General features: G+C 37.2%; 10 protein-coding genes across 10 annotated transcripts; 2 read left to right on the top strand and 8 right to left on the bottom strand.

Annotated features, from left to right (window-relative positions):
* Positions 1–398: 398 nt before the first annotated feature.
* On the bottom strand, positions 399–1937 carry PRCAT00005866001 (uncharacterized protein; the record flags this gene model as incomplete). The annotated part of the gene is made up of 1 exon (XM_062955971.1): positions 399–1937. The coding sequence occupies one exon, from the start codon at positions 1935–1937 to the stop codon at positions 399–401; it is 1539 nt and encodes a 512-aa protein (XP_062812521.1).
* Positions 1938–2186: 249 nt separating this feature from the next.
* PRCAT00005865001 (uncharacterized protein) lies at positions 2187–3197 on the bottom strand (the record flags this gene model as incomplete). Its single annotated transcript, XM_062955970.1, has 1 exon — positions 2187–3197. The coding sequence occupies one exon, from the start codon at positions 3195–3197 to the stop codon at positions 2187–2189; it is 1011 nt and encodes a 336-aa protein (XP_062812520.1).
* Positions 3198–3346: 149 nt separating this feature from the next.
* PRCAT00005864001 (uncharacterized protein) lies at positions 3347–4108 on the bottom strand (the record flags this gene model as incomplete). Its single annotated transcript, XM_062955969.1, has 1 exon — positions 3347–4108. The coding sequence occupies one exon, from the start codon at positions 4106–4108 to the stop codon at positions 3347–3349; it is 762 nt and encodes a 253-aa protein (XP_062812519.1).
* A 56-nt stretch (positions 4109–4164) lies between these two features.
* PRCAT00005863001 (uncharacterized protein) lies at positions 4165–4413 on the bottom strand (the record flags this gene model as incomplete). The annotated part of the gene is made up of 1 exon (XM_062955968.1): positions 4165–4413. The coding sequence occupies one exon, from the start codon at positions 4411–4413 to the stop codon at positions 4165–4167; it is 249 nt and encodes an 82-aa protein (XP_062812518.1).
* Positions 4414–4596: 183 nt separating this feature from the next.
* On the bottom strand, positions 4597–6357 carry IME2 (protein kinase; the record flags this gene model as incomplete). The annotated part of the gene is made up of 1 exon (XM_062955967.1): positions 4597–6357. The coding sequence occupies one exon, from the start codon at positions 6355–6357 to the stop codon at positions 4597–4599; it is 1761 nt and encodes a 586-aa protein (XP_062812517.1).
* Positions 6358–6813: 456 nt separating this feature from the next.
* On the bottom strand, positions 6814–8317 carry PRCAT00005861001 (uncharacterized protein; the record flags this gene model as incomplete). Its single annotated transcript, XM_062955966.1, has 2 exons — positions 6814–7535; positions 7588–8317. The coding sequence occupies 2 exons, from the start codon at positions 8315–8317 to the stop codon at positions 6814–6816; spliced, it is 1452 nt and encodes a 483-aa protein (XP_062812516.1).
* A 238-nt stretch (positions 8318–8555) lies between these two features.
* On the top strand, positions 8556–10055 carry PRCAT00005860001 (uncharacterized protein; the record flags this gene model as incomplete). Its single annotated transcript, XM_062955964.1, has 1 exon — positions 8556–10055. One exon carries the CDS (start codon positions 8556–8558, stop codon positions 10053–10055), a length of 1500 nt encoding a protein of 499 aa, XP_062812515.1.
* A 36-nt stretch (positions 10056–10091) lies between these two features.
* Positions 10092–11339, bottom strand: PRCAT00005859001 (uncharacterized protein; the record flags this gene model as incomplete). The annotated part of the gene is made up of 1 exon (XM_062955963.1): positions 10092–11339. One exon carries the CDS (start codon positions 11337–11339, stop codon positions 10092–10094), a length of 1248 nt encoding a protein of 415 aa, XP_062812514.1.
* Positions 11340–11469: 130 nt separating this feature from the next.
* PRCAT00005858001 (uncharacterized protein) lies at positions 11470–13359 on the bottom strand (the record flags this gene model as incomplete). The annotated part of the gene is made up of 1 exon (XM_062955962.1): positions 11470–13359. The coding sequence occupies one exon, from the start codon at positions 13357–13359 to the stop codon at positions 11470–11472; it is 1890 nt and encodes a 629-aa protein (XP_062812513.1).
* A 57-nt stretch (positions 13360–13416) lies between these two features.
* PRCAT00005857001 (rRNA-processing protein) lies at positions 13417–14301 on the top strand (the record flags this gene model as incomplete). The annotated part of the gene is made up of 1 exon (XM_062955961.1): positions 13417–14301. One exon carries the CDS (start codon positions 13417–13419, stop codon positions 14299–14301), a length of 885 nt encoding a protein of 294 aa, XP_062812512.1.
* Positions 14302–14305: the final 4 nt, after the last annotated feature.

Raw genomic sequence — 14305 nt, 5'->3', positions numbered from 1 at the left:
TTTCAGATAAATGGAGATATTTTTTCCATAAAGGAGTGGCCCGGATGATATTTACAGACCAGGAGCTGAACAGTAGGCGAAGAGGTTGCTTAGAATTTTGCTACACATGAGATGAAAAGAGCAAATGATATTTTGATTCTGACAAATACTCTTATTTCTTTGATGACGAGACATGTCATGAAAGAGAATCTTTCCAAAAAAATATTGGAAGGATTTCTCTGAAATAATACATGTGGCAACTCTTATTCTTCATCTTGCAATTCATGGCACTTCCTTTTTCCCATGTACGGATTAAACGAAAATTACATCTTTAGTAGTATTAAGTGTCTTGTATTCGCTTTCTGTTTAACATCCTTGAATGTAAATAGAACTTTTATATTAAATGCATTAAAAGGTTCTCAGAGTGTTGAGTTTTCTAAATTAAGAGCTTTAGGACCATCCCTTCTTACCCTGTCTTTAAGCAAATGACATATTCCAGAGGCTATGATACTTACACCAAGCATTACTACTAACATCATGTTGGAATACTTATACAACCTTGCTTCATCAGCCGGCCAACCTGAGTACAATGCGTAAGTAGCTGTAACTGATCCTAAGTTTCCTAAACCACTCACCAAGGCAGCACTAACAGCACTACCTACGTCTCCGTATGTAGCTGCGAATATTTCTGCTGACCAAGACATGCAGATAGGCACTGTGGGACCTAAACCAAACCCTGCAATCAAAAGCCCGGCATATTTATTCCATTCCCCGTGTGCAAACGTCGTCACAAACATTCCTGCCATAATTATCAAACAGGCAAATGAAAAAATCAAGGGCCGAGTGGATTTGAACTTGTCAGCAAAAGGTGTTATTATAAGAATACCTCCTAAGTCAAACAACCAAATCGGTGCATACAACAAAGAGACTTGAATCGAAGTCAAACTTGGGTTTTCAGCAGCAATAATTGTAGAACCGAAAACTGCTAATCCAAACCCAGTTCCAACTACACCAAAGTACATAATTATAATGGGCCAAATTCTCAAATCGGTAATGATAAGAACAATATCTTTCCATCCCCAAGTCATTAGTTTATAACGATGTTCCAAGTCTTTCCTGTGAATTTCTTTCTCATATGCATTTAGAGGGTGCGACGGTGTCATTACTTTATAGTAGAAGTTAACAAACTTGTTTTCGCTTTTTCTTTGTTGCGCAAAGGGTCTATCAGGTAACCACCAAAGTAAGGCTATTCCAACAGCAATTGTGATTACACCATAACACAAGTACATCCATTGCCAACCTGTTTTACCTTTAACACCATCTATTCTTTGAAATCCAGCTGATACCAATCCTGCAACCGCACACGATATCTGAGCTGCAGTAAAATAGTACCCAATTCTTTTGGTCAGTCTCTCGTTTGGATACCACAAGCTCACATAATAACTCAACCCTGGCCAAGTTCCAGCACCAACCATTCCTGAGATGAATCTTGCTGCCGTGAGGCCTTGATTATTGTGTAGCGCGTGGTAGCATGTATACACCAATCCCACTGTAATGACAATTCTAGAGAGCCAAACCTGAGGGCTGACTTTTGTCATAATTAAATTCATGGGAACATCAAAGATGATATATCCCACGTAATATAACGCCGAAGCAGTAGAAAGATCATGTCCCACAAGGTTCAAGCTTTGAGAAAGTGAGTGACCTTGGGCAGTATTCATGGTTAATGTGACACCATAACAATTTGAACCGAACGAAGTCAAAAAATACATGCACCAAAGGGCAGGGATAATTCGAAGATCGAGCTTTCTGTAAATCCTATCAAGTTCCTTTGGATCAACAACAGCTTGTTCTGAGCTGACAGAATACTCTTCATCAATATTATTTTGACCGCCTGAATTTTGCTGAGTCTTTTCTGATTCGGTCACCAGCTCATTTGTTTTATGGTCCACTTCCATTTTTTTTTAAAAGATTTCTCTTGGTTAACACTCAGGAAAATATTTTCACACTAATTAAGTTTTCAACAAAATGGTGAATCACTGTAAGTTTAAATAGTCCGCTGAGTGCCTTTCATGTTGAGATAAGATGATTCATGATTCAGCTCAAAAAAAAAAAAAAATTTCAAAAAATGAGTCGTACTTGTGGGTGACTCGTAATCATTCTACTGCATATAATAAATTAAAAAACTTATAGAAGTGCACATCAAGCTATGGCTGTTCGCTAGCTAGGTCAGGAAACAATGACTTTAATGTTCTCACGGTTATTTCCGAGAACTCAACACTTTGGTCAACACAAAAGCTGTGTCCAATACCGTCATGAATATCCCCAACATCAAAATACAAATTAGGAACATTTAAGTTATGATAGAGTTTCAACAAATGATCTCTGGTACTTTTGTGAACCCAATAATCCTCGTTGGCAAAAAAAGCCCAAACTTTAGTTTGGTTCTTTACAGGAAACTCTTTAAAAAACCAATCGTTTATCGTGTCGTCCAGGTTTATACAAGTCATTTCTTCACTAGCTAGCGTCAAAGTTTGCTCGACAATTGTAGGAGATTTATATATCTTAAATGCGCCTTGAACAGAATTCTCCCAGCTTGATAAAGATGTTTCATCTTGAAGCTTTGGCTTCGCGATAAAGAAATGCCTGATAATCCACTTTGCAGTCGAATCCGTTAGTATAAGATTGAGAAAGGAGATTAAATACAAAGTAATTGCGACAATCGGAATATGTGTTAGCAAAGCAACAAAACGCCGCCCAGAGTCGGACTTGGCGATGTCATAAATGGTAGGACATATCAATCCAATGAATTTAATATCTGCCTGATCGCGAAACTTCTTATCGTTTATAAGCTTTTCTACTATTCTCTGAGTAATATATGATCCAACAGAATGCGAAAGGAAATAGATATCAACATGTTTTTCATAATTGTTTATTTTAGATTTAAGCTTTTCCACTTTGTCCTCAATTTGAAAGTCTAGAGAATAGGAATTGAAAGGTCCATTTGGTGGCTCATATCCCGCATGCCCAAGGGCCAAAATTTCAAAGTCTTTAAAACTTTGTTGAATTAGATCTAGATAAGTAATATAAAATTCGACCAAACCTGGGTTTCCTGGAATTAAAACAAATATTGATATATTTTCCGCTTTGGAATCCTTCAAAGGTAAATTTTGATATATTAGACTCTCCGAGGACGAATGTTCTAATCTACCTTTCATTATTTGTAAGTAAATATTGCTCCTTTTAGATGGAAGCTAGAGTGCGTGTGAAATAAGGGAAGGGAAAAAAAAAAAAAAACCACACACTGAAGCCTGCACCCTCTAATTTACACTAAATATGACTTACTTATAAAAAGCTTTTAACTATGCTACGCGATATTAAACTCGAAGCTCAGCGTAGATACTTTTAGTTGATCCATGATATCTGACAGGTGTAGATCTCTTTCATAATACTTGAGATCGCCGTTTTTATTTAGCAAAATTACCGTCTGCATCCTAGTACCATATAAGGATCCCATGGTTGTGTCTTGTGAGTCTGGCAGCATTCCAGTCTTTAGAGGCGGTATGAATATTGAATATCGTAGCGCATTAAATTTTTTTTCAAAATTAGGTTCATGCAAAAGTTCCTTGGGATATGTATCATGACTCAATAAATCGAAGCATCCAGATACCAAATCGTCTTCAGTCATGCCCTTTGCAAGTGCCTTATCTACTAGATCATCAAGTAGGCTCTCGCCTAATGTAACCTTGCTCCAAGGATGGTTAAAAAGTGAGTTAGATAAGCCAAAAGTGCTTTTATGTTCTATATCATCATTCAATGATTGTTCCCCTTTAGAGTGGACCCAGCTCTTATTGTCTTCTGAAGTATCACTTGAAGTACCTTTGGGTACTAGAATTCTTCCTTTATCCCCTCTATTGCTTATTATATTTAGTCCTTCTATTCTTTTCGAAACAGGGTCAATCTTTAAATGACCATGCACTAACGTAAAACCACCGATTCTACTTAGATCTAACTTACCTGTCTCTGTTGCTGAGAAGCTACTATCTAATTCCTTATCCCATTCCTGATCAAATTTAGTCGAGCACAAGTAAGCTAGAGGTAATATTCCTCTTGATATCGGTCCTCGCATACCTATAATATTTGTTAGTTAGTTTCGCTTTCCCCGCATAAGTAGCGATTATCATATTAAGCCAACTTACTAGAATGATCATCTTCCCTGTAGTTTACTAGGACAGCTAGTCTCCCTGAAGTAGTGACCCCTATCCATGTTCCACGTTCGGGTCTTCCTAAATCTAAAGGTGATAATATTTTTGTTCCGCTGGCTAGCTCTCTAAAATGAGCTGGTTTCGTTGGTCTTCTAAAGAATTCATCTCTGTTTGAAAGTAATATTAGCGGGTAATCCGGATGTCTAGTTGTGAGTAATAAGATGCACATATCTCAACTATTCCACTATTTAAATTAATATTTACAATCTTAAGGTGATTAAATTAAACTCAAAATACCCATGAAATTTGGGGTAAAATGACTATTTACGTTTTAATTAAAATATCATAAAAGCAAAAAAAAAAAAATTTTAAATGAGAAAACATGTTAGGCATGATTAGAGACTTTTCTCAATTAGCATTTGATTTCTGGGCCACTTCCAAATGAAAGATCCGCAAATACCCCAAACTCATCATCTAGGGTTTCATGAGTAGCATCTATATTTCGTGGTTTATCATAATTTTGGTTAGTATTGATTGCCCAAGAGTATTCTCTGTTTTGTTCGCAACCCAATTGGTCGCTGTCATATCCTACTGGCTCGTCCTCCCCTTCATCATCGTCATCTTCTTCATCTCTTCTTTCGTCTTCTTTTTCGGAATATTCTGCGTCGTAATAGTTGAAGCTTTCTTCTTTTCCGTCTTTGAGCTCTGAAGGCAACTGATCAATATTTTGGGCCAAAATTTGCTCCTCATCAATTTTTATGTTGGACGAATGACTGATCAAATTTTCTGATACGCTTTTAGTAAATTTACCTTGGACGTTAGCATCTTGATGTCTGAACATATTCAAAGAATTTGTTGGAGCATTCTCCGAATTATTGCGAGGACTGTGATTATTTAATGTGATATTTGCTTTAGTAGATTGAATTATTGCATTTTCATAGCTTTGGGGATGAATGCTAACAGGTAGCTGATTTTCTTTTTGAGACAATTGAGGAGTCTCTTGCTTATGATTACTTGCTCGTGAGGGTTCTTGATACGGAGTTGAAATTTCAGTATTTTGGAAATAAGGCATTGAGCATACAGCTTCAACGTCTGGTCTTAAATCAGGATTCCATGTCAAACATGCTTTCACAACTTCCGCTAGCTGATTGTGAGATGGATTGGGTAGAATGTCATATATGTGTATACCTGGTTCAAGGGGGAATGAAAATCCAAGCTTCGCTGCTAATATTTGTGCCTCTTTCCAGTAGCCTCCCAAAGGGCCAAAATAGTTAGGGGATTGGGTTAATGATGAATCAGGAAAGACTGGGGAACCCAAAACTTTCAAGATTCTCCACGTTTGGTCTAACTCGTTCGATCCTGGAAACAATGGTATAAAATTTGCGGCCTCTACAGCAACGGTTCCAAATGCCCAAATATCAACCGGTTTGGAATACCACTTTTTGCGAAGCAAAATTTCGGGGGACCTATACCATCGAGTAGACACATAAGCAGTGTAAGGCTTCAAATTATGGATGTTACGTGCAAGACCGTAATCTGCTAATTTAACAACATAATTGTCCATTTTCCTATGTGGAGGGATATTACCTTTTCCACCATAGTATTGCAGTGTAGGTATAACTAGAATATTTTCAGGTTTGACATCTCTATGAAAGTATTCATACTTATGAATATGCCGAATACCATGTAATATTTGAGTCAAGATACTTTTTAAGGTGATGGGCGAAAAATGTACATGCTTTCTCGATTTCATTAACTGATACAAATTTTGGTTCATTGATTCCATGGAAATGTGTAGTTGAAAGTTAACATCATCAATGAACATTTCATAAATTTGAACCAAGCTGGGATGAGACGGAATTGATAATATGAACTTAACCTCTTTTACCCTCGTATAGTCATTCAAAGAATGCAACTTTTTATTCATTGTTTTAATAGCGACAAGGCTGCTAACGTGGCAACACGAATCATCTAGCGGATCAATAAGCGTTCCTCTTTTACTAGAGTCCGGCTTCAACAAATCTCTTTTATCCTTGCGGTACTTTGTTAACACAACAGAACCAAAACTTCCATTTCCTAGATTGCTGATAATCTGATATTTGGACTCAAATGATTGTAAAGGTAGATATTTTGGCGGTGAATTGTAGTCTGGCGGTATGTTAATTCGATTCATCTCTAGTACTTGGCGCTAAACTTCAAACAAGTATATGGTTGACGTCACAGAATAAACTTGATTGATAGTTCTGACTTAACTAAGTCGTTCCTTTTGAGGATATAATAGTTGCCTTCTTTTGCGCTTCCTTTTTCCTTGATGAAAACAGAGACGCTGAAGCGCCAGCTTATATTTGTAGCAAATCGATGCTTGGTCAACCACAAATCGAATTAATTTTTTGCAACACCCGCCGGAGTTCCAAAGACATTATATACAGTATATCATATTTTTATACTGGTATTTTCTTTGTTAAAAGTGCTTCATTATATGATACAGATGGCGATGGTATGGTGTATATTTATTAATTTCTTTTCTTTTTCTTTCCATTTAGTGTCCTTTGCTATTTAGTTATTTCAGTTTCAGGAATTTTTCCTTCTGCTGCCATTATCTTGTCTTTGAGATGAGAGGTACTTAACTTTAGAGCTCTATATAATCTTTATTTTTGTCCAATTCATTTTGCACCTTCTCTTCTTCTTCCGAACTGTAACTATTATCTGATGAAAAGTCCTCCGAGTCTGAAAAGTGAATAGTATATGCTGAATCTTCGTTCGTCGTCTCAGTCCTATTGGGGCCCGTGTTCGGTTCATCAATATATATATCATACTTACCCTTTTTACCTGCCACGAATAATAGTTCCGGATCCACTGTGTAACTGTTAATAATCTGAGGCTTTGACTCAGCGTTATTCTCTATTAAAACATCATCATACTCGGGTCGTTCATATTTATTGCTTTTAGTCAACATCTGCTCTTGAGTTCGCACAGTCACTTGGTGAGACAATGGACATGACTGTCCCTTAATGCAAGATCCATCTTCTTCAAAATCAGGGCAAATGAATAAATGTAGAAATGGACATCGGGAACCGCGTCCGCACCAACCACCTACTGCAAAAGGCCTACATACCCATATCTCGTACTTTGGATCATCGTAATGGTCAGGCTTGTGATGAATAAATTTGCAATTGCTATTGGTGCATCTTCCTTCCAAATAATATATGCATAAAGGTGTGTTGAACTCGTCACTATTATGAGATAAAAGACAAAACTTATTTCGACAAGCACCTTTTAGATATGAGCGGCATATCCTGATATGCTCCTTTGAATGCTGATACTTGCAGTGTGAGCCTTTTTGACAAATTCCTAAAATATTAACTTAGTATGTAATTAAAAAAGTGCATAAAAGAAAACTTACCTGTTCTTGTGAGATATCGACATTGCTCAGCCACAGTACTGCTTATGTTAGTTGATAGAAAACAATTTAACGAACTGGTTACATACCTCATCTGCCTCCGACTTTGACACTTATACGTCCCATTATCTTTTCTCTCATAAGATTTATTGTTCCACACTAATGTTTTAAGTTCTTCATGAATAGGTTTAGTTATAGGAATTAACTTATCTGCTTGCTTTGAAACCGCAAACTTATCTCCATCGATGGATATCCTATCACAGCTATCCGTTTTCTTTCTATTTCTAGAGATTCTGTTATTTAATCGTAATTGCCTCTTGAATCTTTCTTCTTCAGCTTTCAGTTGTTCTATTTGGCTAACAATTTTGCCCTGGTCTCTCTCATATAAATTCCTTTTGACTAATGTCATCCCGCTTTTTGAAACAGCAGAGATATAAGAGTGTCCTTCCGGTTTCTGTTCTAAGTTATCTTTATCTTCATCCCCGTTACTAAATACTAAAGTCATGTTTCTATGTGAAGGTGTCGAATTTCTAAAATTTCTTCCTCTAAAAAGTCCTCTTCTTCCTCTGATGTTGCCTCTGTTTGGAAAAACTCTAAATGCTTGATGATGAGCAACTCGCTTAGAAGAAGTTGCTCGCTTTTTTTCATCGATCGCTTTCTTCAAGGCAGCTACCTCTGCATACTTGGCCTTGAGCTCTTCCGTGTCTGGTACAATATGAGGGCTGGTATCCATAATGGTAGATATTCTGTACAATAAGAATAAACTCAGAAAAAATTGAATTTTTGTATTAGAAATGTTTTTTACATTTTACGAAAATTGATCTCAAAATTGATGGATTTGCTAATATATATATAGCTCTAATACTGACAGTTATGACATTTTTGAGATAAATATAAAGTCGTATATACTTCATAACATATAAGGGATTCTAAAGACTAATTAATAGCTAGGCACCAAGTTATAAAGACTAATGAGCTATACAAAGTTAAAGAGCTACTCTGCAATCGCAATAGAGAGCTTATTGCCTATAGATCGGGACACGTCGAGACAGATAGTAGATTCTGCACTCGTCTTGCCATCAGACCATGATGTACAAGCAAATTTTTTAAACTTGTTAGGTGAAAGTGAAGACTCATTAACTTTTATACGAAATTTTCTTAAACTCAAGCATGAAGCGGACTCAGAAGAGAAGAAAAGAGTAAGCACTGAAAGCACCAAAAACAAAAAGACTCTACCGGACGATATAACAACTTCATCTAAAAACAAGTCTGCATGGAGCACACCTGGCGAGTTTCCACCTAGGAAGGAAATAAAGAAAACTTCGGCAGATCATGCATCACTTCGGACCCTAAACTCAAAATCTTCCAATAGGAGTGAGCTTGGTGTAGGTAAGAAATCAAAAAAGTCAAGCATTGAGAACCTAAAAGACATTGAAGATGTGCTAAATGAGTTAGAGGTGGTCAATTCGAAAACAGATGGCCTGAGTGCTGGCTTAAAAAGATCTTGTAATTGCATGGCAACGAGACATCCTTTGTTTGAAGTTGCTCCCAACTGCCTTAATTGTGGGAAAATAATATGTGCTAAAGAGGGTTTACAACCATGCTCATATTGCGGCCATGAGCTACTCTCTAAGAAGGACAAGCAAGAAATCATCTCGATTTTAGAGAATGAAAAATCAGGCATTATGAGTAAACCGGACAAAAGTGTAGCTTCTACTCAATTACCACCCAAACAGAAAAATAAAAAAGTGACTGTTTCAATGACAGCAGGAGAAAACTTGTGGAAAGCACAGGATAGAGCATTGAGGAAAGTGGAAGAAGACAAAAAAAGAGACATGGCATTACTTGAGCAAAGCAAAAGGGAGCAAGAAGAACTTGCAACCCAAAAGAAGGAGCTACAACGTTACGAGAGAAGTAATTATGATCCAGACTTATTGAAAGCGCAAGAAAACTTGGATACTCTATTGCATTTTCAAGCAACAGGGTCGGAGAGAACGAAAGTGATAGATAACGTGTCGGATTATGATTCACCGAATTCTGGTAGTGGAAGCATATGGCTATCTCCTATGGAAAGAGCGCTTCAATTAAAGAAACAGCAAAAACAATATAGGAAAGATCAAGATTCAAAGAGTAAGCTCACAGGAAGATCGCAAAGGGCTCTTGAAATGGTTATTAAAGACGGAAAGGTTACAATGGTTGAAACACATGTTCCCCAACCCGATAGTATGGAAGATGATAAGGAGATCAAAGATTTAGAAGATACTATTCGTACTGAAAGAGAACAAGGAGAAAGTGCCAATAGCCGGAATATCTGGGATTATGAGACTGATTCTAAAAAGTGGCAGAAACCTACTTTTATAAGTACTAATAAAGATTCTTTGAACGGCGTACAAGAAAATCAACAATGCCAATCTAGGGTGCAATTTGAAGGGAAGGGAGACATCGACGAGCTATTGATTGCTATGCCATGATAATGTATTTTTTATACTTCTATATTTAAATATAATCTAGCGTCTATTCATTCTTCGTTTGAAGTTCTTAGATCTAGGGTCATTAATTTTAAGCCTACAATAATTTTGACTAATGGGCTTGATCTTTTTCCCATTGCCTTGCTTCTTCGTAGGATGGCTTGGTTGCGTATCGCTTTCGTGATCCAGTTCATCGGAATTCATATAGCTTTCCAATTTCCGATGTTCCTTCTCATCCATCTTTTCTATTACTTCGTGAATATTTTTCCCATCAAAAAAGTCTCCTCCATCAGTCTCATCTCTAGGCTTCATTTTCCATCTGCGGGTAGTACGCTTTTGCGTTCTACGTTTCTTAAAAGTCGTTGTTTTGTCATCTATGACTTCATCAGAATCGATTTCTTGACTAGGTTGATCATTTCGTTCATTATGCGAAGGTTCATTTGCTTGTAGCGATTTGAAATCATTAAATATCTCCGAAATCTTCTTAGAAAAGAATCGCTGCGTCTTTAGAGGTGATGGAGACACCAGAAAATCGTTATTCGTCACCTTCAGAGGGGTCAATGGCTCTATATGTTTCACTTGTCCAAGTCCCAAAGCATTTTCCCCTTCATTGTCTTGTTTTGACAGAAAGCTGAACTTATCGTTATTCTTGGCCAAATATTGCGGTGTTACTGCGTATTTGTCGATAGGCATTCTGTTAGCCTTGGTAGGTGTCTCCGGCTGTTGCGCAGCCAACTGAAGCTTTTGTATTAACGTGGACAGATTTACGGGCGTTTCAATTGAAGTTGAAGGGCTCATCTTCGGTATCTTTGGTTTCGTTGGAGTCTTGAAAAGTGTTTCGTTATTCTGCGCTTGATTAGAAGTTGCTCTCTTTGAAACTAATGGTGATGAGTCTGGTGGTGTCATCTTTATATCAAAAATCGAAAGGATCCTGCCGTGTGCTTGAGGTGTGGGACCCAACTCTACGTTCATAACAAGTGGCTCTATTACTATATCTTCATCAACCTCAGTATCATCATCTATGCTAAAATCAATGGCTGTTTGCGGTTGAATCTGTCCAACCCCATTTTCCTTTTCTTCGGCTCCTTTGCAGGAACTTTTTAGCTCCTTAGGCTCATTTGTAGATAAAGCTGCTTTGCATGTTTTGTAAGACTTATAAAGATTATAAATTTTAGAATTAGATTTCACATCAGCCTTCCCAGGTAGACTACCGTGGGCCCTTTGGAAACTGTATTCCCAGTCTTTTATCTCCTTTTTTAAGTGGTGTAATTCTTCTTGGGTATGCATCGATCCTTTAAAGTTGCTCCTAAATAGGAATAGCCATAGCTATTCTATTCTATTATATATGTTTCATATACATAGATTTTTTAGTGTAGCATCGTGACGCGTAATCTATATTTACGTGTATATACAGTATTTAATTGAGTTCCTCTATGAAAGCCCTGACATGAGGAAAACCAGGATGCTCGTCTCGACTAACCAACTTGAGTATTCTAGTGATAGCTTCCTGAAAGCTTTTTTGTTCTTTCTTCGAATTAAATGTTTCGTTGTTCGTCTTGAAATCTCTGATAAAAGAACGAGCAATAGAGGTGGAGTTAGACCAATAGTTATTAAGAAAGTAAAGCAGAGCAGTCTTATCATTCCGCATTGCTAAATAAATTGCTATTCTGACCCAGTTCCGTACGAGAGTACCTGAATTGGACACTTGCGAAGGGATCAAATTGAAAGATATTTCCCACTCCCTCCAGAATTTCGGCCAGTTTCCTGCATTACCGTAGGTAAAAAGTTGCAATTCTTTAAGCGACATAGTAGGAAAATAGTCGGCAACTTCATTGTATATATTTATAAGATCTCGGATATCTCTTGCTCTATTACCTGCTTGAGCTATGGAGGGGCTAGAATCTTTTGATTCTAGAGGCTGATTTCCGTAAAGAACCTCATCAATATCTCTTGACCCAATAATCTTATGCCCTATTTCAATATAGGACAAATGCCAAAGCAACATAATGAATTCCGGATGGGACGCAAGGTTCAACTGTTGATTTGAAAATCGAAACAAAACAGAAACGAAGTCTGATAGCTTATCGCACAATGCATCACAATATAAATACTTATTTTCCTCGAACTGAGCTCTGAGTTCTGGGGAATCGATTAAAAGCTTCATATACTTCAAAACGTCGTTCAACCTTTCATTTTCAAAATCTACGTCACTGTTCAATGCAATAGGCAAAGAGCTATATTTTTCTAATATTGCTGACTCCGCCTTCTCGAAAGAGACCACTTCAGGGTTTATTAAATGCATTGCTTTATAAAGTTCATACTTCACATTATAATCATCAAGACTTGGATTCTCGAATAGCGCATCGCATTTACCTAGGTACGAATAAAGTATTGCAGTCGAGATTGCACTTTGTTCGTTCAATAAATTCTTTACCAAATCCTTCAAACTAGCACTTGAAGCTATCGATTTCTCATCATGAAATGCACTTTTGGTATGGAAATGACGTCTGATTCCACTAAATATATTATCTGATGTTAAGTTGGATACATCTCTCTTGGTGTCTCCAGTTTCATCTTGAGAGGTAAACAAAGATTCCAAATTAAGCTCTTCCCTCCTTTGCTTCGTAAGTATATGAACAATAATGTTGTCAATTTCGGTATCACACATAACCCAGCTATTGGGGGCCTTACCATAGTCGTTATCAGTTGCAAGAGGCCCTTTTCTTGCTCTCCTTAACATTCTTCTTCTTTCTACGGGGCTAGTTACACCCGACACCAAACCCTCTAATTTTGATAAATGGTTATGCTCATGCTTAATGTATCTTTTCATCTCATCTGCTGCCTTATAATTGTGCCTCTCTGACTTTCCCGTGCATATGATAACAAAGTCACATAATCTATCCTCGGAAGCATACCTATTTTCATCTGAATCAGTCTTGCGTAAATCAAAGAGTTGAATATCTCTCAACCCATAGTCATTACTTAAGAGATTTAAAAATTCAGCGACAGTCGACGGCGCTCCTTCAGGCACGGGAGGAAGCTCGACTACCTTTTTCTCAATACTACTCGAAGCTATATCATCGCGCAAATACCACGGTAATCCCTCATCCTCATTGCTACCGTGCGTTGACTTTTCTTCGGTGCCAAGATGCACGTCTGAATTGTTCCACACCTGCTTGTGCTCTACAGCATTTGATCGGCCTGTACTGAAAGCTGAAACGCTGTGAGCTACAAACTGTGAGCCTTGCTTCAACGGCTGGCCGTTCCTAGTAGCTTTAGTTACTGCCAGAGCTAAATACCTTTTCATAGCTGCTGTTTTAGATATCTGACTTTAATGATCAACTTGGACATTTGAAATTTAGAAATGGATGAGAGACATCGAGATGATGTGCAAGACGACATAATTTTTTTTTTTTTTAACTCACCAGAAAGATTAAATCTGAAGCACTATAAGGAACATTTTTTAGAGGATCAGAAACGTTATAATCATAGCTTTGGCAAAATGACTAAGTTGGTTCATAATGTGCAAAAAAAGCAGCATCGAGAGAGGTCTCAGCCCCAAGAGAGAGCTAGGCTTGGACTTTTAGAGAAGAAGAAGGATTATAGATTGAGGGCAGCTGACTATCATAAAAAACAAGCAGCATTAAAGGCATTGAGGAAAAAGGCAACATACCACAATCCAGATGAATACTATCATTCTATGACAAGAAATAAGGCCGATAATAGGGGTATCCTTATTGCTGACCGTGGAAATGAAGCACTTTCCGTTGAACAAGTTAAATTATTGAAGTCACAGGACGCTAATTATATAAGGACAATGAGGCTAAATGAGTCTCTGAAAATCAGGAAACAGAAAGAAGATTTAAACTTCAAGGCTAATGGAAAACATACTGTTTTCGTGGACTCTTTTGAAGAACAAAAGAACTTCAAACCTGAAGAATATTTTCAAACAGATAAAAGTATGCTCAAAAGGAGGGAAAATAGGTTAAAGTTGGATCAACTAGAGTCTAATGAAAGGATTGTAGACGATGGTTTGTTTGACAATCCTATTATCAAGGAGAGAGAAGACTTAAAGAAACTAAAAAAATTTAAACTTTTGAAAAGTCGAATGGATAGAGAAAGACAGTTGGGTGAAGTAGAATCAAAAATGGAAATGACTAAGGAGCTTATGAAAAAGGGAAACAAAAAGAAGATAACCGATAAGAATGGTAATATTCAATTCAAGTGGAAAAACCAAAGAAAACGATAGTATT

This window comes from Priceomyces carsonii, assembly GCF_900007245.1.
Source record: "Priceomyces carsonii strain CBS4050 genome assembly, scaffold: Debaryomyces_carsonii_scaffold_7, whole genome shotgun sequence".
In the NCBI taxonomy this organism is placed as follows: domain Eukaryota; kingdom Fungi; phylum Ascomycota; class Pichiomycetes; order Serinales; family Debaryomycetaceae; genus Priceomyces; species Priceomyces carsonii.
This window is presented reverse-complemented; position numbering and strand designations above follow the sequence as displayed.